General features: G+C 32.7%; 1 protein-coding gene across 1 annotated transcript in view; it reads right to left on the reverse strand.

Moving 5' to 3' along the window:
* Window positions 1-23,627, reverse strand: part of LOC127733728 (ankyrin repeat domain-containing protein 17-like) — a 59,931-nt gene that overhangs the window by 4,567 nt on the left and 31,737 nt on the right. Inside the window, exon 2 of the mRNA XM_052243044.1 lies at window positions 454-584. Coding sequence (XP_052099004.1) covers window positions 454-584 — 131 coding nt within the window. The remainder of the gene's footprint in view (window positions 1-453; window positions 585-23,627) is intronic.

The following is a 23,627-nucleotide window of genomic DNA, read 5'->3' on the forward strand; positions in this document are numbered from 1 at the left end:
CCATATGCTCCCTCGGACTGTAACTTATCTATCTCTTCTTTGAAAACTGTAAACGGATTTTTAAAAAAATCTACGATGGGCACTTTCATGTTTTTGCTGTACAACTGACACAATAGAGGAAAACAGTCAAAAATATCATAAAATTCAGTGATCTTAGAAGCGTCCTTTTTTAGGTAAAGTTCAGCAATAGATTTTTTTTCTGTTTTCGATAAACACAGATTTTTAGACAAAAGATTACATTCACAGGACTGCAAAAATGTCAAGGATTTTAAATGATCATCCTTATAAACTTGTAGTCTACAAGTTAAAATTATTTTAACTAATTTCTGCTGAACTAATGTTTTGATTTTGTCCATTTGATTTTTCCATTTTTCATATTTTATTAGATTTAAAGTATATGTTCCACAAAAATCATCCACAACAAATAAAATTTTCCTATTTGGATTGAACCACTTGGTAATTTTGTTTGGTTTTAATACGGGTAAGATTTCATAGCCTTCCGCTTCCATTTCTAGAGCTACGTGGCGCACAAGCAATGATTTTCCCATGCCAGAAGTTCCGGTGACAATAACACAACCATTTTCCTTGATACAATTCAATACTATTTTTGCTCCATTTGTTTTTATAAAAAATTTGTCATTTTCTTTCCAGATTTTTAATTCCTGTTTAACTTGCTCTAAAAAAGAAAAGGTTTACATTCAGATAGAACTTACTATTTCTATGTTGAACAGTGCAATCAAATACCTAGTTCCGTTATATTGACAAAACAAACTGATGGAATCGTATGAACTCCAAAAGGGGCATGACCAGGTTAGTCGACAGAGTAAGCGTCTCTTGGGAATCAACACTTAGTTAAAAAGTAAAAAAAACACTAATTAATGTGGTTCAACTGAAATGAACACTTATTGGAATACAACATGAATATTTCAATTGGCGAACATATGATAGAAAGTTGATTGAAAGATTTTTCTCTCCTCTCTCACGAATAGAGGATTAAATGCACTATTTAGATATATCCTAGTGTATACAATAACTTAGACCTGCTGTAAGGATATATATCATTGTCACTATTTTGAAATTGCAAGAGAAATCAATATTATGGCAATTTTCACTAAAAATGTCTATGTTTATCAACGTGGTTGTTTATAGATATGAAGCAATTTAACCGGAAGGAGACTTTTATCACGTAGGACATCCGCTTAGAAATCGAATATAAAATTTTACAAAGGAACCACTAAATCCTTAAAGCTTTGATCCTATAATGGTCCAATAGCTTGATCTTAAATTAATTTAAAAAAAATAATTCAAAGATGTTACTTATGGTAACTTGAGAATGGTCTGAGTCTTAACATATTGCAATATAAAAATAAATCAAGATCAGGTGGCCTCTTACAGATTGACAAGTGCACCAGATATAGATTCTTTATACCAAATATCAACTGGAGGCTATGCACACGGGACTCTTGTATGCCGAACATGAATTCTGTAGTCAAAGCATGCAGTCAAATTGGGCTTTTTTTTCAATAAATAATAAAAAATCCGGCTAAATTGTGTTTTAAATTCTTCTTCATTAATTTTCAATTTGAAACAATAACTTTGTATAAGTTATCTTATTATCGAAGGAATAAAACTAGTTGAAATTTTTATAATTATTTTAAAATAAATGACAGTTAAATGGCTTTTGCTATCATAAAATGCTCCTACCTTATTCGAAAATAGATACATAATCCCTAGTAGACAATTTCAATAAAAGGCGGTAAAAACAACATCGAGTAAGGGGTAAGATGTTGTCTAAAACAATGAATATTAGTTTTTTTTAAATGTCTTGTATATTGTTATCAAATGGTGGCGATATTGATGATTGTGTGTCCTGGAATAACACTTTTCTATTTGAAACATTGCGGTCAATTTCTACCAATTTGCAGCTTCAATATGAATTGTATGTGAACATAATATCATGACCAAAAATCTACAAGGGACGTAGAAACTATAATCAGCGTTGATTACAACCGCCTGATTGTGCATGGCATGATGATGCTGACACCCGGTTTAAATTATGCCTGTGACTCATTGTGGGGAAGATGCATTGCCTTTGATTAATCACCAATGGCTCCAACTGCGTCAATTGGTTTAGGCAATGCAATGTATTGTGTCTCCCAATTGCTCTTGTTCATTGTCTCTATACCAATATAGACTCGCTTGTCATGAGACCTTGGCATCGTTTACAATGAACATATATAAAGGCAACAGTAGTATACCGCTGTTCATAAATCGGTTAAGGGAGAAAAAAATCCCGGTTACAAACTAAAACCGAGGAAGACACATCAATTATAAGAGGAAAACAATGGAACAACAGAAACACTGAAGTGCAACAAAAACAAAACCAACATACATAGAAACGAACTATTTGATAACAACTGCCATATTCCTGACTTGGTACAGGACATTGTAAGAAAAAATGGTGGGTTGAACCTGGTTTTATGGTTAGCCAAACCTCCCGCTTATATGGCAATGTTAAAAGATATTAATAATAAAAACATAATAGATACCAGAATTACAATTTTCTGTGCCAGACGCCCGTTTCGTCTAATAAAAAGTCTCATCAGTGACGCTCGAATCAAAAGTTAAACAGGCCAATTAAAGGACGAAGTTAAAAGGCATTGAGGACTCACAATTCAATAAGGTTTTGCCAAATACAGCTAAGGTTATCTATTCCTAGGGTATACAATCCTTCGTATTTCTGAGAGAGTTGTTAGCAAAAAGCCCGAAATGTCGTATTCAACAGCCCATCAACTAGAAAAATAACTTCAGGTTACTGATTTTTGCAGATAAGTTTAATATTCCCAATGCGCCTCAAATTGAGGAACTAAAAAAATAGTGCGTAACCAAACATCTCTGTGCAGTTATATTGGACATGTTTCAATATTAACAAGTGACTGAGCTTAACAATTTGTGCTGGTTTGGGGAGCAGAGAACCGTAAAATAAAGGTTTTATTTGGTGTTATTGAATGTATGCAACGAACTAATTTTTTTAAAGAACTTTTGTTTTGTGAAAAAAGGGAAGCTTGAGAAGCTGCAATACAAAAGGCTTTTCACGGTGTTCGAAATTACGGGAAAATGAATCTCACTTCGTACCCCGAAAATTTAACCACATATGTGAAATGTCTTAGCTTCGAAACGAGCAATGATTTATTACTAAATTTACGATATGGGCAGATGATTTGAGGAAAAGGCTACAATTACTACCAAACAGAGATGAATTGCGCATCTTGACCCACTTGGGGACTATGCCAGAAAATTGATAAAGGGCGAATCAGATGACCTAAACTGGACATTCTATTTAAATGGATCAAAATCTAACAAAATACTGAACACAAAGTTAGTTTCAACCAACGGAACTGTCATTATTCGAGAATTGTTTCGTATCCATAAAGGGAGTCCCTCAAATAAACGACCATGATACGGAGGATCACCTTGCAACTAAAAATAGCCATGTGACCATATTCCTTAACTTTTAAAATCAACAGGCTTCTAACTCTCACTGTACTGAATGTATATATCAAGTGTGGTGAAGATCGGTTGAGAATCAGCTGCACTTTTTATGTCATTAGATGTGCTACGAATGGACAATTCCGTTACAATTTTCCCTCCGAAACTCTCCGAAACGAGTAAGTCGCTGAAAGGCAGCACAGCCTTAAATGAAAGACTCCCACATCTAAAGTCATCTAAATGTAGTAGAAATTGATTCGGTTATGAAATGATTGATATGAATGAAATGATGCAGCATTTTTTACTTGAAGGTTTATACAATGCAATGGCAAATGTGGTATAAAAAATGTATTGTACATTATTTGAGAAAGGGAGAGGCGTGGCGAAAGATACCAAAGGGACATTCAAACTCATAAGTCGAAAAAAAAACAACTGAGAACAGTACACAAAACACAAAATAAAAAACTAAAGACACGAACCCCACCAAAAACTGCGGGGGATCTCAGGTGCTCCGGAAGGGTAAGCAGATCCTGCTGAGAAAGAGCAGGAAAGTTCCGGTTTTTTTTAGTAATTAGTCTTATACCGTTAAATTAAATATGTATGTGTTGTGTTATTCTTTTTAATGTTTATACGATCTATCCATTTTACCTTGTAAACTGTAGGTGTTTTTAGTCGATATTGAGAGTTGTTGAAAACATATATATTGACGAAAAGGGCAACCTTTTTCATTAATAGTAAAACAACCTTCCTTTATTATAATTTTATATTATATTTATAGTACCATCGTTGTCCATTTAGATTGGTATCGATGTCACAAAACATGAGTTCTTTGAAGAAAAAATGAAGGCAAAATTTCCTTCAATTGCGAATCTGTATTTATTAAAAAGTAAAATAACAAAAATAACAGCAATTTTGATAAAGTGAAAAGAACAAAACATTTTCACTTTATAAACAATGGCTACATATTGATATACTCCTAAAGAAACCAATAATCTTGAACGAAACTTTGGTTTTATTCATTTAAGAGGAATAAATGTTTTAGTTGTAAGTTGTTTTTAGAAATTGAGATGTGACAAAACCCCAAAAGATGACACAGCTGGGAAATCAGTTGAAACTTCGTCCTAGTACTGCAATGCGTCTGACAGCATATACCTCATTTCAAACCAAACTTTGGCATGCTTCCTGTTTTGCAAAACCACCCCTGCCTTCAACTTTGGAATACGGATGGAGATCAGTCAAAGATTCCTAGTATCCTGTCTACTTTGAAGAAAGCATGTCAGCATATTTTCTTCATGATCTCGTGTGTTTGTGTAAGGGGATATTACAATGTGAAAAGTATTGTGTTTGTGTCGACCAAACCCTTGCATGTACCAACTGATAGTCCTGCCAAGATTCAGAATACTCATACACTAACAATAGAAGTTTAAGGACTAAATTATATTTGTCAGTAAAGCTTTTGGTGCGATTTGCTATGGTGCATTTCTGTAATTGGATCACTAAGACCTGTTTCCACGCGGTAAAATGCGGTTCCAGTAATCCAAAATGTTTATTACAGTTTTTTGTATATTCCGTACTGACTTGTGTTCCTTGTTATGCATTCTATTACATACAAAAATTCTTTTAAACCCACATATCAATATGTTTTGAGAGAGTTTTATTATAGAGCTTCTTACAATTTGACGAAAGGTTCGTACGCTTGACGAATCATACGAAAGACCCGTTTGAGGGATCATTTATCTTGACTTTTGAATTCGTTTTTATGTTCTAAGTAATATATTAATATGACACTCTCCAAAAATACTAAAATTGAAAAAACGGGGCTCGTTTAATCATTCAGATGTTCAAATGTATAATACATGTAATTGAACAAAACCAGATCCATAATAAGATGATATATAATTAGACCAAAAGGGCAGATTTAGAAGCATGTGTTTTATCATATTTATAGCTGTCTTTTACAAAAAACAGAATATTTTTGTTTTATTAATTTTTTTCAACTTTGCCACATAAGGGGAGATAACTCAGATATTAAAGGGGGTGGGGGGAAACTCAGATAAAGTAATTTTTATAATAGGATGTGTTGTGAATTTACCTATTTTTACAGGTATAGCAAGAAAACGAGTCCGGTCACCCCATTTTTTCTTTTTCTTATCTAAAAGCATATTATCAGACCTACCTTCTCATATTTTATCTTAACATTCTATAGTGTAGTTTTCTTTTTATCCCACAAAATTGGGGTTTCCATGCACAATCTATACAAAATCTGACAATTTTGCACAACCTGTAGCGTTAAAGCCTGGTGACCCATATTTTTATTATAAACTACATTTTGACAAATTATTAAAAAATTCTATGGATTTTAATTTAGACCCCCTGTCTACCTTAATGCAAACCTTGGCGAATAAACACAAACCTTGGCGAAATCACGCAAACCTTTGCGTTATAACATAAACATCTGCGAAATAATTAAAGCAAACCTGTGCGTTATAACGCAAACCTTCAAAGACTATATTGAATTTACATTTTATGTTTATTATATAATTTGAAATCAATGTTTTGTAAAAGTCGTTATTTGCATGTCCGTCTGCTAGTAAAAATGCAATTGGGATTTAGTTATGAAAATGACCATGAATACAAGGCCAAATCATTAAAAAAAAGGTATACATAGGAATAAGGGAATACTTGTATCGCAATTATACACAAATAATGTAAGATTTTTGTATCAGAAAATTATATAAATAGATATGGTGTAGGAAAGATTTTTGAAAATTTAAATTTACGGGAAGTGGCAAAGTAGAGAAGAGCAAAACCAATTCATACATATGTGAAACCATAAAGTTAAATAGAAAAAAAACCATTCGACTTGAAAATGAATTATTTTGAATAAAAAAAAATGAATTTTGAAATGTCAGAATATGATAGAGATTCTTTGATAAACACATCATGGGGTTTTACATTTCAATCTAGTGAGGTAGCTATTTAAGATGTTTGGGTAGCAATTTAAATGTTGAGTACATAATTATAATGATAAAAATCTTCATCTTATATAGAAATAAGGAGATGTGGTATGATTGCCAATGAGACAACTATCCACCAAAGTTCAAATGAAGTGGATGTAAGCAATTATAGGCAACCGTACGGCCTTCAACAATGAGAAAATCCCATACCGTATGGTCGGCTTTAAAAGGCCCCGACATGAAAAATATGGAACAATTCAATTGAGTAAACTAATGGCCAAATTTATAACAAATTAATTTACTAAAACAACTATGACAGATATGGCCCAACGACAACCACTGAACTACGGGATCCTGGCTTATATATTTATTTCAATAGGGTAGCGTGTTCGGATCTAACCTATCTTACAGAATGCTCAAACAAGCGCTTACTTTGGAAGTATATTTAAATTCGGCTACATTCACAGGGATGATTTTTTATTTGCTTCCGTATAACTTCAAGCTAGTCAATTTACTATGTAAAATACATGTATTCTCCTGCTCATTATTATGCCATGCCTTGAGTTAAACACTCAAGCATTTTAATTTGCAATAAGTACAAAGGGTGATAAATAATTGTATAGCTTGTCTGACTATACTTCTTTTTTTTTTTGCTCTTTTCATTTCCATAATCTTACTGTAAAATGTCTATGCTATTGCCCAAAGATAGAGAAATTTGCAATATTGATTTTGATATTTCAGTTTTAGACACTGTCAGATTTTTTGAAATAAATATTTGCAAATTAATGATTTTAACAAGAATGGAAAGGGAAATCGTTAATGAAGTAGTATATTTTTACATGCCATTAATAATAATTGGCTTACTAATTTCCAGAAAGAGGCATTGAAAATGCACTTTCTCAACAACAACAAAAATTAAAAAAATAAGTGACTATTTTTTATCTTATTTGGTGTTCATTCTTCATTTAGAAAAAAAAATCATTTCCTGTATTCAAATATAAATATAAAAATACCTTATGCTAAGATATTTCCAATTACTCTTTAATAGCAATATAATGGGATATAAATAGAGAATACACAAATACATTTTATTGCAGAAAATGCTCAGGTAAGAGTTATGTAATTTTGTTTATTGTTTCAACCAAATTACTGATAAATTGTTATTTACTTATAACTTGATAATTGACCATTGTCAGATGATATTGACATTGATTTTACAAGTAAAATAAAATCTGCTTTCATTTTTATGCATATCTTTTCATTTGATGTCAATTCCTTGAAAAAAAAACCATTTGATTAATCATTTAGCTTTTGCATAAAATTAACAGAATAATTCAATGTAGTATAGATCAAAATAAATAATACATGGATAAGCTTACTATTGAGGTCAAGAATTTGTGTATTCAGTTAGGTGTGTCATAAATTTTGTCTATCTAATTATGTAACAGGTCATGAGATATTAACTGTGGTGAATTAAGACTGGAGTTGATTCGAATTAATACTTACACCTTTGAGTATAATTGTTTGAAAATCATGACTTGACTAAGGAAAAGAATTGTAGTAATAGCATTTCAAAAAACTGTGTGAATGAACTTTGATATATCAATACACGTCTTGACCCAAATTTTATTCAATAACTTACACAAGCATAGAATACTAATAAAATACTTTCAAATTCTTATCAACTGATTAGATTGATGTATATTACTTTTTCACATTAATTTATAAATAGTAAATTATTAAAAATTTTGATTTACAAACGAACTATATATAAAATAAAAGGGTTGTTCAATCAATCTTATCTTAATTTAAGGACAAACAACAGGTCAAAAGTTGACAGTTGATGATTAAGATAATCAAAGCCTTAAAGGCTGTTAAAGCAATTGCTGTCTAGTTAATGTGTTTGTGACTTTTATTTTTCATCCACATGTAAAAGAATTGAACCTGAGAGGAGTCTTATCTAGTGAGAAGTAATGATGTTTTAACTTTATGATAATAAAGACTTAACTAGCAGAAATTCATTTTTACAATGTTTAACATATCCCAGGGTGGCGACCTGTTTATCCGGCTTCTGGGGAGGCAAATATATTTGTGGAAATGTATAACTCCCGAAAAATTTATAACAGATTATCCCCTTGTAGAGTGTTTATTACTCTACAATTATTAACATGACAATCTATACACCTGGCTTCATTATCTCTATTGTTTCTATTTTAATTTTAAGTATATCATAATCGGTTTAAATTTAACTTTCCTGATCGACACGAGTGTTCTATCGAACTATAGTTTTTTACAATAAGAATCATGCATTCATACATACTGATTAAAGATTTGAAGATGGGACCAGCTTCTAAAATTTATCTAAGAACTGGCTAATGTTTAACCCCATTTATTACTAATGATATAATCGCATAAAAAATGTGCAGCAGATTTTAAAATAAAGAAATTAATTTACTGTTAAAAGTTTCACGAAGTCATTGTCAATACGCTTGCCGATTTTCTGCATAGGACTGTAAATCAAATGTCTTTAAAACACTCATGCACTACAAAAGAAGTCATTCAAACACCTGTTTGTTTCTTTTCTTTTTTCTAATTCTTCTATCAAAATATCTTTCCCGGTTGGGCATTGCAATAGAAATAAGACAAACGTATTATGGTAGTACTGTATCTTTGAATTTTGTTAATCAGTCGTGCTTTTCTTCTGAAGCTTTGTGAGAACCTTCTTCCTGATGAAAATTCATCTGCAATGATCACGATTTGTACAATTCCGATGTTCCATACAAGTTCAAAATTTAGCAAGTTTGCAATGCAGCTCAATAATCACGAGAAATATCGATTTTGATTGGCTGATCAAATACAGCCCAATAATCACAAGAAACAACGATTTTGATTGGCTGATCATGATTGTCCACATGGAAAAAAGCAAAATCGGACAATATTTTGTTCGTGTACAAATTCACAAAATCGGGGAGGGCGTATTAAAAGAGTACATGGTGTCAGTCGGGACAGCGCGGGACCGCCCTATGAAAACGATCAAACTGGAACACGGTCAATGCTAGAGAGATCTATTTTTAAACCATCAAATGAAAAGACGATGGTCATGCATTGTGTAGGGTCATTATGACATTTTACATTGTCTCGAGATCTTGATTTTTACATTACTATAACGTGCGTAGTGATTTTACGATAATTTAATGAATGAACGAAGATTTTATGAATGCACAAGAGCAACTTGACCTCTTTCAAAAAAGAAACACGAATTAAATAACATTAAACCGTAGAAGGTATAATTCAGTCAAATTTTAAATATCAAATCAACAACTGACATGTTTCAATATTTTGATGAAACGTCTCAAGAAGGAAATCGCAGGTATAAAAAAATGCACTTTCTCACTCTGCCTTCTACGTTCTTTGATAAGTCAAACGGTTGTCCTCTTAAATACAAAAATACATCTACAAGAACATATGTTGAAACTTCACAAACCCACTGTTGTTTTTCAACTGTTTCAATTAATGTATTGCATTAGAAAACATACAGATGATGTTTTGAATGACAGACGAGGAATCAGTTTTATCTGCTCAAAAACTTTGGCTTGATCAATCTGGGTCACAAAGATGGCTATATGCCATAGCATAAAAGCAATTGCTTTAAAAACACATAATTAGTTTCATGATATGTCTTCAACTTAGTATTCTGCACCATCTCCAAAACCAGAGTGATCGCATAGATCCAGCATGGCTGAATCAATAAGATAAAACAAATGTTTTCGTTATATAACGTAGATGTTTGCGTTATTTCGCAAAGGTTTGCGTTATACGGTATAACGCAAATCTTTGCGAAATAACGCAAACATTTGCGTTATATAAAGTTTAAATTATTTCCTAAAGGTTTGCGTTTTAGGAAGAAATATAAAAAAAAAATTGTGTGGCGCGAATACGCTTCCGTACTTATGCATCGTTCCCATAGAAATAAAGACCTGCTGATCGTGTTATAACTGGACACCTTAGCATCGTAAAGCAATGAACACTTAAGAGAGTTCTTAGCCAAAGGCACGAATTATCGAATGCCACAACTCATCAACTGAATAAATTCGAGTTACTGATGGATGCAGTTGATAACTATGCATGAAAATGAATAAATTGTGAGCCAGATGTCATAAACTGGACATTTTATCTAAATGGATCAACATCAACGAATTACAATGTGATCATGGGTTTCTGACCCTTTCAAGAAGCCCGAACTTGGGGATGCTTTATTCTCTCTTCACGACAAATATGTTCTACCAGATAAATTCTTAAAAACCTCATCATTTGGAATGTCTCACTAATGAATTTGGAATTCACTGGAAGACTGGGAATCGTACATTTACCCCTACATCATTCACACAAGAGGGGATTTTAGATAAGCACAAATCCGTCCTTCTCTCTTCAATAATAACTTAAAAATGGACGATGAAAATCTCCCACCTTTAAATTTGTAACCTTAACTTCACCCAAAATCCATATAAAGGACGATACATATTACGTATTCGTTAAAGATGTTCGACTAAAGGTCTTTTTTAAGTTCTTACCACCATTCTTTCTTCTGTATAAGATAGTCTTCAGACATATTGTGGTGATGTATATTCAACCAGCGGTGTCAATCAGATGTGGATTCTCAAAAGTTTTAAAGATTTACTACAAAATCAACAATCACAATCTTTCGAATTTTGCATTAATATCAAAACCTTTGATTTTTCTACGCTTTAACCTACTATAACCAATGCTTCTCATTAAAGAAGCATTTTTTTTTTTTACAAAAATAAGGATCTTAAAAAAAAATCTCACTGTGTGAAGAACCACACACAGTATCACAAAAAAACACACCAAAGATGATATCATCAAAATGCTGATTTTTTTTTTATCGACAGCATATAAGTTGAGTTTTATGGATTGTTATGTCAGCAGACAGTCGGTATTCCAATGAGTACTAATTGTGCACAACAACTGACTGACTTGTTTGTGTACTCATATGATACAGAATTCACACAGAACCTTAAAAAAACAAAAGAAAAATTAAAAACCAATTGTTCAGAGAACAATTGAAGGTCTTTCCACCCATAAAGATCAATTTTGATATAAAAATATTAAAATTGGGTTTAAAATGTCATTTCCAGCGTCAAATGAAAGCTTATTGTACGCTGATTCCAAAAATATATAGTTTTTATACATTTTTTTTTTAAATAAGGGAGATAATTTGTTACTTCCGGTTTGAAAAATGTTACTTCCGGTATAATTTGAATGTTTACTTGACACTTGATTCCAAAAATATATGGTTCTATATACTTTTATATTAAATAAGTAGAAAAAATAGCTACTTCCGGTTTACACAAGGTCACTTCCGGTTGGATTTTTCAAGGTCAAATGGCTTGCAACCTAATGCAAAAAGTCCCATGGCTTTATCATGTATACATATGAGGTAAAAGCAAAGGTCAAAATCTAGAACGTCAAATTTACCTATGATCTTGAGCTCAATTTCAAGGTCATAAACCAAGGACCTCAAATCAAAAGACCCTAGGTCTTAGTTATATATGGTTAATGAGATATATCACCATACGCATATTTTTGAATACAAGAGGGGAGAAAACTCTAATTCAATGTTAGCGCACCCTTTAAACCAAAATGTATGTGTTACGACATGTCACAACTAACAATTTAGTAATAATATGTTGTCGCTAACTTATACTGTTTTTGAAAAGAAGTGAAAATAAGCCAAAATCAAAATTTAGAATATGACCTTGACCTTTGACCTTGACCTAATTTTCTTTTTTTATGACCAAGGACCTCAAATCAAAAGACCCTAGGTCTCTATCACTTATGGTTTACCAGTTAGAAATGCATATCACTTATAACAAATGCATAAGGGGAAATAACTCTGATATGGAGTCTCTCGGTGAAAACCAAACTCAACATCCTGAAGATATAGCGAGCAATTTGGTAAAATAAGTTTGTCGTAATCTTTTACAGTTGCGAAGGAGTAGTGGCCACAAGAAAAACAGTGTTTAGGGAGATAACTCTTACAACGTAAAGTATTCGGTTAAGCGGTTGTCATTTTCAAAAGCGTATAAACTGTTCGATATCATATACCAAATATCTAAGCGACATCTTATGAAACAACAATACTACGCAAGAAAAAAATTAGGCGGAAAAAAAAAAAAAAAATAATAATCAGAACAAAATCAATAGGTCTTTCCACGGAAAAGTGGAAAGACCAAATAATCTGGCAAAATGCTTCAATTAACTTTCCGATATTTCGATGATATTATGTCGTTCACCAACCTACATTTCAATGAGTGCTTACATCCAGTAAACTTGATATAAAGGATAGTACCGAAAGTAGATGGTCTATTTTAAATCTTGATCTTTTCGTCGAAATTGACAAAAATAGGAGCCTTTAAACTAGAATTAATGACAAACGTCATATTATTTCAAGGCAATTTGATTGCATTCAATTAAGATCTATTCGGTCTATGTTCAGACTATTCAGTAGTTGTTATTGACCTGTACACATCAACATCATACTGAATTATCTGAGAAGCTACTGCGTTACTGAATTGACTGCAGGCGAATTGTCTGAACAGTACTGGATTTATCGCAGTGATATATATACAAATTTTACTAATTGTATTCATTCGAATGACGGTTGATGCATGCATAGCAGGAGCCACTTGCACTGTCGACGCACCCAGTATCGTTCTTTTTGGAGTTCATGCAACTCACACAGATTTGTTCGTTACCTTGATTTGTCTTTTCCTAATCGATTACAATATTGAGCATCAGTAAACAACTTGTCGCCTTAACTTATTACCTATCTATTATATTTTAGGAAGGTCTGGTAACCAAAGCCATTTATGCTAAGAGAAGCCTAGCTAAGTCCCGTCTGATACTAAAAGAATTATCAGAGCAAACTTAATACTTTGCAGTAGATGCAACCCGTTGAATACACATACCTTTGAAATTATATACATTTCCGTTTGATAAAGGGAGCGAAAGTCTCCATATGTTTTATAACTATCTAAAAGTGTGCTGACAGGTACTCTGTTATTTATACTTCGTAGAATGTTGAATGCAGTTTTGTATCAAATAAATTGTGAAACTGAAATCAATTTTGGTATCCTTTGTAAGTGTACTTAGTAAGTCAATGCTAATGGTTCTGTGTCCCCATATTAAAACCAGTGCATTGCGTGCTTTGCCAGCAGCACTTCCATTGCCACGACCGTCTAGCCAGCTACGCTTTCTGTATGATTAGTTTGTACATCAACACAGGGTTGACAGATATTAATAGTAACCAATAACACAATACATAGTAGCATTGAATACTTTTAATTTGGGAGACACCCAACTAGTTCCGTAGCAGTATCAAGTTACAGCAGACACTTTGGGATTAGATTTTTTATGGAAATATATTAACTCGTGTTCCACATCCTCAATTCTTTTCTATAGATCAATTAAATTTACCTCTGATGTTCCATGGTATTGGGTCTTCTAAATTTTTCTTTGTAATTTTTGAGTGATCAGTCTGTAAAGTGGTATGTGAATGTTTTAGAACTCTAAGATCTTCTATAATTTTTGAGTGTTTAGTCTGTAACGTAAAATGGGAATCCTTTAACTCTCTAAGATGTTGTGCTATTTGTGAATGTTCTATCCCCAAACTCCTCAGTTTACTCAGTTCTTCCATAGTTTCCTGGTGTGACTGATCTAAGATTTTAATCTTCAACTCTTGGCATTCTTGATACAATTTTTGACCTCCCAATCGCTTAATAGCCTAAAATTTAAAAAAATAAGTCTATGCACATTGATTCTTTATGTACAATGAGGGAATTTTTTTTTCATGACATAGAAATTCGCGTTGCCTTGATGAAAATAAAAACGAGATTAAACAGACGGATATTATTAGTTCTGTAAATTGACGCTCTTTCTAATTATTATACAGGGCTTTCTCTTTTTAGATATTGATTTCAAAGCCTATATCATCGAAATAAAAGGGTGTGTGGAAGAATTTGTTTTAGAATAAATAAAAGTTTATTCAGCAAAATGTGACTTATTGTCAGAATTGAATATTAACAGTAGCAAGCTGCCTCTGTGATATAACATACCAGGAATTTTTCGAGGGGAACATTTGGCAGTTTAGTATTTTAAAAGAACATGTATATGAAACATTTTGGCGTTTCTTATTTTGGCAATTCAAATTTCTACGTTCCGTAGACAAAATAATGTGAAATATTTCACGAGTGTTCAGGATCAGTGATACATTTCTCTAAAATGTAAATTTTAAAAAGTTTTGTTTAATTTTAAAATACACTATTTTAATCTTTAAAAAAAGCAGCCCCTTATTGAAAAATCATTATTGTCTGGAAGAAAAATTCAAAACACGTTTCAACTTCATGAAAATTATCATTAAATTAATGGGCCAATAATCCAATAAACAAGAGGACATTCAATTAAATGTATTGCCCACTATACTGATAATAGTTAAATTTATATAAGGTGTTTAAGACAACAGTTTCACTACAGTTATCACATAACCCTTATAATATTATTCCCCTCCCATCACTTCCCGTTAATGTTGAGGAAAATATTCAAAATACGTTTCAACTTGATTTTATTAACAATGTTTAAATGTTTTGCCAGTTTAACCGATCTTTATGACAAGCCGTTCTCGTCAAAAAAATGTTAGTAATTTTTCTTTATAAAATAAAATACGCACTGCCATGAGATTTATCAAAAACACATAGAAATTAAAAATAATAAAAAGGTAGTGAGAATAGCAAAATACACATTGAGATTTTAGAAGAAAAAAACCACTGAGTTTAAAAAGTTTAAAAAATACTCAATGAGAATTAAAAATAACACAAAGAGATTATAACATTAAACGCTAAGATTTGTGCGCATATATTTCATTTAGCAATTTTGGATATATTCAAGGTTTACTTTTAGTACACAAAGGTTCACAATGGTATACGTCCTTGAAAATTGTACAGGATGCATTAAAAGTGTTATTTTCATTTCATAAACATCTTACCAAAGTTGACCTTATATAACTTTAGTTGACACACGCTTCTAGTTAATTTACTATCCATAGAACCATCCTCAAACGTAATACATCAATCGGGGTTTGTAAGAAATGGACCGAATAGCTGCTGAATAGAAGAAATCTCACAAACAAGATTTTATGATAAACTTACATACTTGAATGGACGTTTTTACCCGAAGGAAACTTGAAGTGCATAAAATCGAAATTGTCGAAACAACAATCACGTCCTCTTTTCCTCAAATGTAACCTACAAAATTATACGTAGCATTGGATTGGTGCTTACATGAGCATCACAACGAGTGCCACATGTTGAGCAGGATCTGGTTACTCTTCCAGAGCACCTAAGACCGCCCTCTGTTTAAGAGGGGGTCGTGTTGTTCAGTCTTTAGTTTCTGTGTTATGTTTTGTGTACTGTTGTTTGTCTTTTGGATGTTTTTTTTGTGTTTTTTTTTTGTCATGGCATTGTGAGTTTGTTTTCGACTTATGGGTTTAGATATCCATTTGGAATCTAAAATTACAAAAAAAATCTTGAAATATCAAAATTTGTAACGAAAAAAAATCTCTTTAAAATTTTATTTTATCAGGTTGAATACCTTGTGCGATCTATGGAAACACTCCTTGTTGTTGAATTGGGGTAAAAATATTAAAACAATAACTTAGATGAAGTATAAAATTATTTTACCTTTCTTTTGGGGGGAGGGGCATTCCTCGCCCCTTATTTGTGTTTACAAATATAGGCTATAGTATCTTGAAGCTTTCAAATGAAATGAAATTTTTACAAACAAATCAAAAAACTAATTAAACTACTAAACTGCCCAAAAATTATTGATAATTCTAAGAAACCGATTTTTTAGTGTGTGTGTATATCAAGCTTAACCCAGAATGTGTATATATGTCTCTGCTTATACGTATGTGTATGTAACATTCACAAATCACAAATTACTTAAAAGCATTAAAGATCAACGATGTAACATTAATGCATTACTATTTTTATCAAAAGTGATCAAGATGCGCTAATTGCGTATTTCAAATAACATTACACTCATTTTTTTTCAAAACACATGATAGTTATATGAATTCTTTTATCAAAGTTTGGGTTTTTCTTCAACACTTTAAGACCGTATCTCACTGCTGAAAATAATCTAAAAAAAAAAAGCAAATCTAAATTTCCATCGAATGAATTGCTGTTCCGGACCATATATAAGTATTTGGACCATACGCGTATGGTCATAACCATATACGTATACTCATATGGTCCGACCATATCTCTTTCCCCGGTATTTAGATTTTATTTTTTTCATTCGTCTTATTTTTATATTTTTCTCCTACTTATGTGAAGTGTTCTTGATCCTATTCATATATTCTTACATTAACAATAATTTATGCGAGCTGCCCTCTTTTTTTATTATTTCACGTATAAACTACTGGTATTTTATAATCGTATAACTATGAGCATGAAACCATTAAAGAACGAAAAAAACGAAAAAAAGAAGGTGCAATGCTACATGTGCCTGTGAGTCCAACAGTTGACTTCTTGTTAAACGATTTATTTCGATATTACTTTGAAGTTATATTCCAAAGTTGAAGTCGTCATATTGCGTTTCGTAAGGAAAAAACAGCAATGCACGTAAAAAATATTTTTGCTATAATTTTAATGTGTGAGTAAAATTCATTTATTTTATTAAAATGTAACAATTATTACCATTTGATTAAATAAGTCACAATTCAATTAAGAATTTTTAACTTTGACACCTTGAAGGTTCATACCTAATGCAACGTACGTCATATTAGATACCCGGACCATATGAGTACATACGCATATGGTCATGACCATACGCGTATGGTCCAAATACTCATATGGTCCGGAACATTGCTATTATTTCATGATATCTTTAACGCTTGTACACTAGGTAAATTTGACCAACATGACCAGCGGCCCTTTTCACAAATCAAAGCACTGTAAGCGCTATAGGCAGTTAATCAAAAATCCAAGGCAAAAGTAATGATGAAAACTGTGGCAGTGTTGTTTTAATAGTTTATCACAGCTTGTTATATCTCAAGTATCAGATTTTGTTTGTAAAATTGAGAATGGAAATGGGGAATGTGTCAAAGAGACAACAACCCGACCATAGACAACAGCCGAAGGCCACCAATGGGTCTTCAATGCAGCGAGAAACTCCCGCACCCGGAGGCGTCCTTCAGCTGGCCCCTAAACAAATATGTATACTAGTTCAGTGATAATGGACGTCATACTAAACTCCAAATTATACACAAGAAACTGAAATTAAAAATGATACAAGACTAACAAAGGCCAGAGGCTCCTGACTTGGGACAGGCGCAAAAATGCGGCGGGGTTAAACATGTACATGTACTTCACTGATTTCCACTATCATACACACTTTTCTCTTACAATATACCATTGGTTTTCAAACGTTTATCATTTATTTTTAAATTACTTTAAAATATGTATCCTTTCGATGATTGAATGTCTGAGAAGATGTATGTACACTGTCCTAGGTTAGGGGATGGTTTGGCGCCGGTAAACATGTTTAACCCTGCCAGATTCTGTGTGTGTCTGTCCCAAGTCATTCAGTGGTTGTCATTTGTTGCTGTAAATCATATTTGTTTTTCATTATTGATTTGAGATAAATCAGGCTGCTGGTTTTCTTATTGGAATTGTTTTACATTTGTCATTTCGGGGCTTACTATGCGGTATGGGTTTTGCTCATTGTTGCAGGCCGTACGATGACATATAGACGATAACTTCTGTCAACTTCTCAATACACTGATGAATGAATTTAACTTATGCAGGAACAGTGTCATCAGAATTACGGTGTTCCAAAGTGGTGTATAGTTTAATTCCAATATGTACTAAGAGTTTTCATAAGCTACATTAGCATTTTTAGTTGGATCAGCAGGTGTCACTCAGTGCAGGTGGTGTCATTTTATTGTTTATCATGCATAGACCATGTTACACAAAATGCTGATGTTGTTGGCCTATCAATGATGCAACATATTTATCTTTTAATTTTCAATTACATTATTGTACTTATAAGTGTCCGATCTATTACATTTACATCAAATTTTATACAAATATTTTGTCCGTCTTTTTTAATATTTTTATATTCTTCATTTCTTACATACTTTATAAAACATTTTTCCTGTGTCTGCACAATGTATCATCATTATGAATTCAAACTATCTTCATATAACTGGGTGCATTTCAATTCAAACATTTTATTGTTTAAGCATTCAAACAAAGGGATTGGATAAAGGCTCAGCCTATATAGAATCATTTTCATAACAGCGTAGACAACCGTAAAACTTTTGTTGGTAATAATACTGATTATCGCTATTTTACGAATTTTTCCTTTGATCTTGCTGACTGATAATTTCCGTTCTCAGCGGAGTCGAGTGATATGAAAACGGAGTCGAGTGATATGAAAATTATCGCTAGAAACTAAGGGAAGACGTGCCGTTGTCAAGGAAATTAACAACGTCTTCATAGGTAAAATAGCGATAAACAGATTATCATTGGTCATCTCAACTCGATTGCTTTTCTCGCTTTCGCCGTACCGGCTCTAGCGAGAAAATTAATCTCGTTGAGATAACCAACGATAATTTATAAATAATTTACCTTTAACTTGTTTGCCATCGGCTATCGATAACAATGATTTTATGATCACTCAGTTTATCAGAGGCCTTCCAGTGGGGATTTAAATAATGATCACTTCCTACACATTTCGATACATAAAATGAAACTTTCTTTTCACAAAACTTTAAAAGATTTGTTTTAAATATTTTTTATACAATCACATACAACAGTTTCATTTTAAAGAATAATAATGTTCAGAGCTGATATCATTAAATAATCCAAAAATACGTTTATTCATTGTAAAAAACTTTAAGTTGATGGGGTTAATTCACAAAATATCTTATTGATTACGAGAATAAGTCAGGGGCGGATCCAGCCATTTTTAAAAGGGGGTTCCCAACCCAGGATAAAGGGGGGGGGGGGGGGGGGTTCCAACTATATGTCCCCATTCAAATGCATTGATCGTCAAAAAAAAGAGGGGTTCCAACCCCCGGAACCCCCCCCCCCCCCCCCCCTGGATCCTCCACTGTAAATACTTCTACGTTGTAATCATGTTAAAAGAATGGCCTACTATTTATTCAATGCATACATGTAGGTTTTGTTTGTGAAGAGTATCGAATAATTAAAAAAATCATTTTATTTTTTTTATTTGTTTTTTGTTTATTCGTCTCACGAATTTGGTCTTTTTCTTACAAAACTTATATTCTTGTGATGTATTCTTTTGTTGAAGAATGAATGTTGCCCCTTTTTTTATATTTTTTGTCGTTTTTTTTGTGTTTCATTGACGTATAAGACAACCGGACTAACCCTTTCTTCATATTTAAAAACATACGAGATGACATCAATACCAATTCATGACAACAGAAGAAAGATAATGAACATCGCTTTTATGGTCTACTTAATATCGAAGTCAGAATGTGGTCTTTGTAAAGATGTTAATAAATCAAACACAACAAAAAACAAAATAATTTGAATGTTTATATTGGAAAAAATAACGTTGTGTAATCATTACAATTATTTTATTTCAAATGAATATCAAGCTGTTGCATTTTTCCGCTGCAAGCAAATTTTGACTTTTGACCGCATTTTTAAAATTAATTTTCTTGTTGTAATCCTGGTTGAAGCTGCGCTGTGTAGTTTATTTTTCTTGTATTGTTTAATGCCAAATATAGTCAAGACAGACAAAAAAAAGTTGGAAGGTTACATGTTAAATTAGAGAATGGAAAAGGGGAATGTTTCAAAGAGACAACAACCCGACCAAAGAGTAAACAAAACAGCCGAAGGCCACCAATGGGTCTTCAGCACATCGAGAAAATCCCGCACCCGGAGGCGCACTTCAGCTGGCCCCTTAACCAAAATGTGTACTAGTTCAGTGAAAATGGACGTCATACTAAACTCCTAAACAAATAAATGAACTAAAATTAAAAAAAAACATACAACTTGAAGACTAACAAAGGCCAGAGGCTCCTGACTTCGGACAGGAGCAAAAAAAATGCGGCGGGGTTAAACATGTTTAGTGAGATCTCCCCCCTCCCCCCATACCTCTAGCCAATGTAGATTAAACAAACACACAGCAATACACCGCTACATATTGTGCCAAAGTCGGGCTGGGGAGGGTGCATGTTATACTGATTTAACCCACTGGATTGCGTGCCTGCACCAAGTCTGGCCAGGGAGGGATTGCATGTTAAACTGGGTTAGCCCCACTAAATTTTGAGCCAAACGTCCGGCTATCCGGGTTTTGTGTTGTTCATTGTTGATTAAACGTCTATTTTTACTATTTATGGACAGGACTCGATGGTCTTTGTTGTTGTGGTCTTCCTACCTTTTATCTTTTTATGTATTATTGTCGTATAACAGATCTAAAGCCGTTTAATTACGAAACTATCTGCAATATATTTAATAGTCCTAAACATGCATGACAAATTTGACACTAGACGTAACGCAAACAAAAATCAATACACCAATGTATCTAAAGTCACAATTGATACAACTTTATATAAAAATAAGGAGATGTGGTATGATTGCTAATAAGACAACTATCCACCAAAGTTCAAATGAAGTGGATGTAAGCAATTATAGGCAACCGTACGGCCTTCAACAATGAAAAACCGTATAGTCGGTTACAACAGTCCCCGACATGAAAAATATGATACCATTCAATTGAGAAAACCAACGGCCTAATCTACAACAAAACAATTAACAAAACACAAATTTTCTGCTCTTTGGTCGGGTTGTTGTCTCTTTGACACATTCCCCGTATCAATTCTCAATTTTATTATAGATATAACTGCATAGAAAAATAAGAATATGTGGTGTGATAGACAATCAGACAAATCAACAAACGTTAGCAATAAAGGTCAGCGTACGACCTTCAACAATAAGCAAAACACACTTCAAAAAAAAAGTTTCAAATGGCCTTGTCATGATAAACACGAAAGTTGAGTGGATGCAGATTAGAGTGAGAGAAAAAACACGGATATCGCATGGAAACTGGCAAATGGTGCGCAATATTACTTTGGTCAACTCACTAACTTGAAATTAAAGACCTGGCGAATTCAAGTCCTTATCTATGGCTGAGATGTATGTTTAAAAAAAAAAGGAAAATCTAGGTTTGTTTGGACAGTTTTATAATGCAAGTCTTGGTTTTAAATTATTTGCAAGTAAGCTTAAGGAGTCAATAACAAATAATCACTCCCAGAAAGACGGGCAAATCAATTAACAAAAGAAAAAATGAATATACGAACTACAGTGCACGGTATATTATATACATATTTTATTTGCGATCATAAAATGTACGAAGTCGCCCATTACTATGTAAATTGGGTCGATTTAGAAACAAAGCTGAAAACGTTTCTGTGCCAAGGGTTTTTCACAAGTATAGTAGTTAGCAGAAAACTTCACCAAACTATACATTTTACCTATTCAATAACGTAAATGCAAATTTCACAAGGCTTGATCCAAATAGCTTTTTTACTGTCTAATAACTTGCAAGTACGAAAAAGACAGGACAGAAGTATATTTTGTCTATATGTTTTGTATTTGAACACTTTTTAAAGTTGATCATGCATTCGTTCTAAAATAAAATTTTGACCAGATAAAAGTTAAAAGATGACATAATTGGACAACCGCAATTGTTAAATCGCTTTGACGTCCGAAAAAAGATAATAATCAACACATGCATTGTAACTTTTAAAGCCAGTTAAATCCGTTTTTTTTTGCTGAAAGAACGTGCGATATCATAAAAATTGATTATCAAAACATAACAAAAACAGCCGAAAGTAAAGAACGTTTAAGTATTCAATATAAATCAAAACACAAAGGTTATTCCTGATTAGTTTTTCGAATTATTTTATTTAGGCGTTGAGACCCTTTGGTGACCCCACAGTTTAAATGTTTATAATAAGTACGTCGTGAGCAGTGGGCGTTACAGACGAACGTTCACCTAATCTGACTCAGTCAATGGGATATTTTAGCGCCAATCAATGGTCTCGTCTACACTTCTATGCACATGATTCTAAATCCTTTCCCATACAAGATGGATAGAATAAGACAAGGTGAGTCTATAGAAAGGTATACACTATGAAATTCAGAGCGAGGGGCTTGCCCCGAGCTCTCAATTTCATAGTATATACCTTTTCATAGACTATCCAATTTAGCACATATTTACAACTCGAGTAATCTTTTAATTGGTCTATTGATAGTTTATTTTGGCTGACTACTTGTATCACAGGTGTTTGTAAAACGGAGCTCATTAACGAATTTTATGTTTTGTAAATCTACTCACTAGTATCATTGTAAGATATGTGATTTCAAAAGGCCCTAGTGACTCCAGAATGAAAAGATGGTAGCTGCTGGTGTAAGTATGCAATGCCATATTGATATAAAGCGTTGTTTTACTATACATGTACTTCTTTACATGATAAGATGACAAAATAAATTGACCAAAAGCAGACAATAATTAAATTGCAGTGGAAACTATACATGTTTTTCAATTTCACAGTAAAACTAAAGCTATAATAAATTAAAATTTGAAACATATAGATATAAAAAAGAAGATGTGGTATGATTGCCAATGAGACAATTCTCCACAAGAGACCAAATGACACAGAAATTAACAACTATAGATCACCGTACGGCCTTCAACAATGAGCAAAGCCCATACCGCATAGTCAGCTATAAAAGGCCCCGAAATCACAAATGTACAACAATTCAAACAAGAAAACTAACGGCCTAATTAATGAACAAAAAAATGAACGAAAAAATGAACAAAATAATGAACAAAAAAATGGACGAACAAGATAGTTTGTCCCCATAGATAGTCTAGCGGATAGCATTAAAAAGCAACTACCAATAGATCAGAGATTATAGGTTTTGTGTTTTTTGTGTTTTTTTTTTTCAAAGTAAAAACTAAAAGATTTATCAGAATATGTATATTGAGGTAAATTATATGGCCTTCCAAATACCGTTTCGATTCCTAACATCACTGAAGAGACTTTAATTGTCGAAATCC

This window comes from Mytilus californianus, unplaced genomic scaffold, assembly GCF_021869535.1.
Source record: "Mytilus californianus isolate M0D057914Y unplaced genomic scaffold, xbMytCali1.0.p SCAF_3, whole genome shotgun sequence".
Classification (NCBI taxonomy): Eukaryota; Metazoa; Mollusca; class Bivalvia; order Mytilida; family Mytilidae; genus Mytilus; species Mytilus californianus.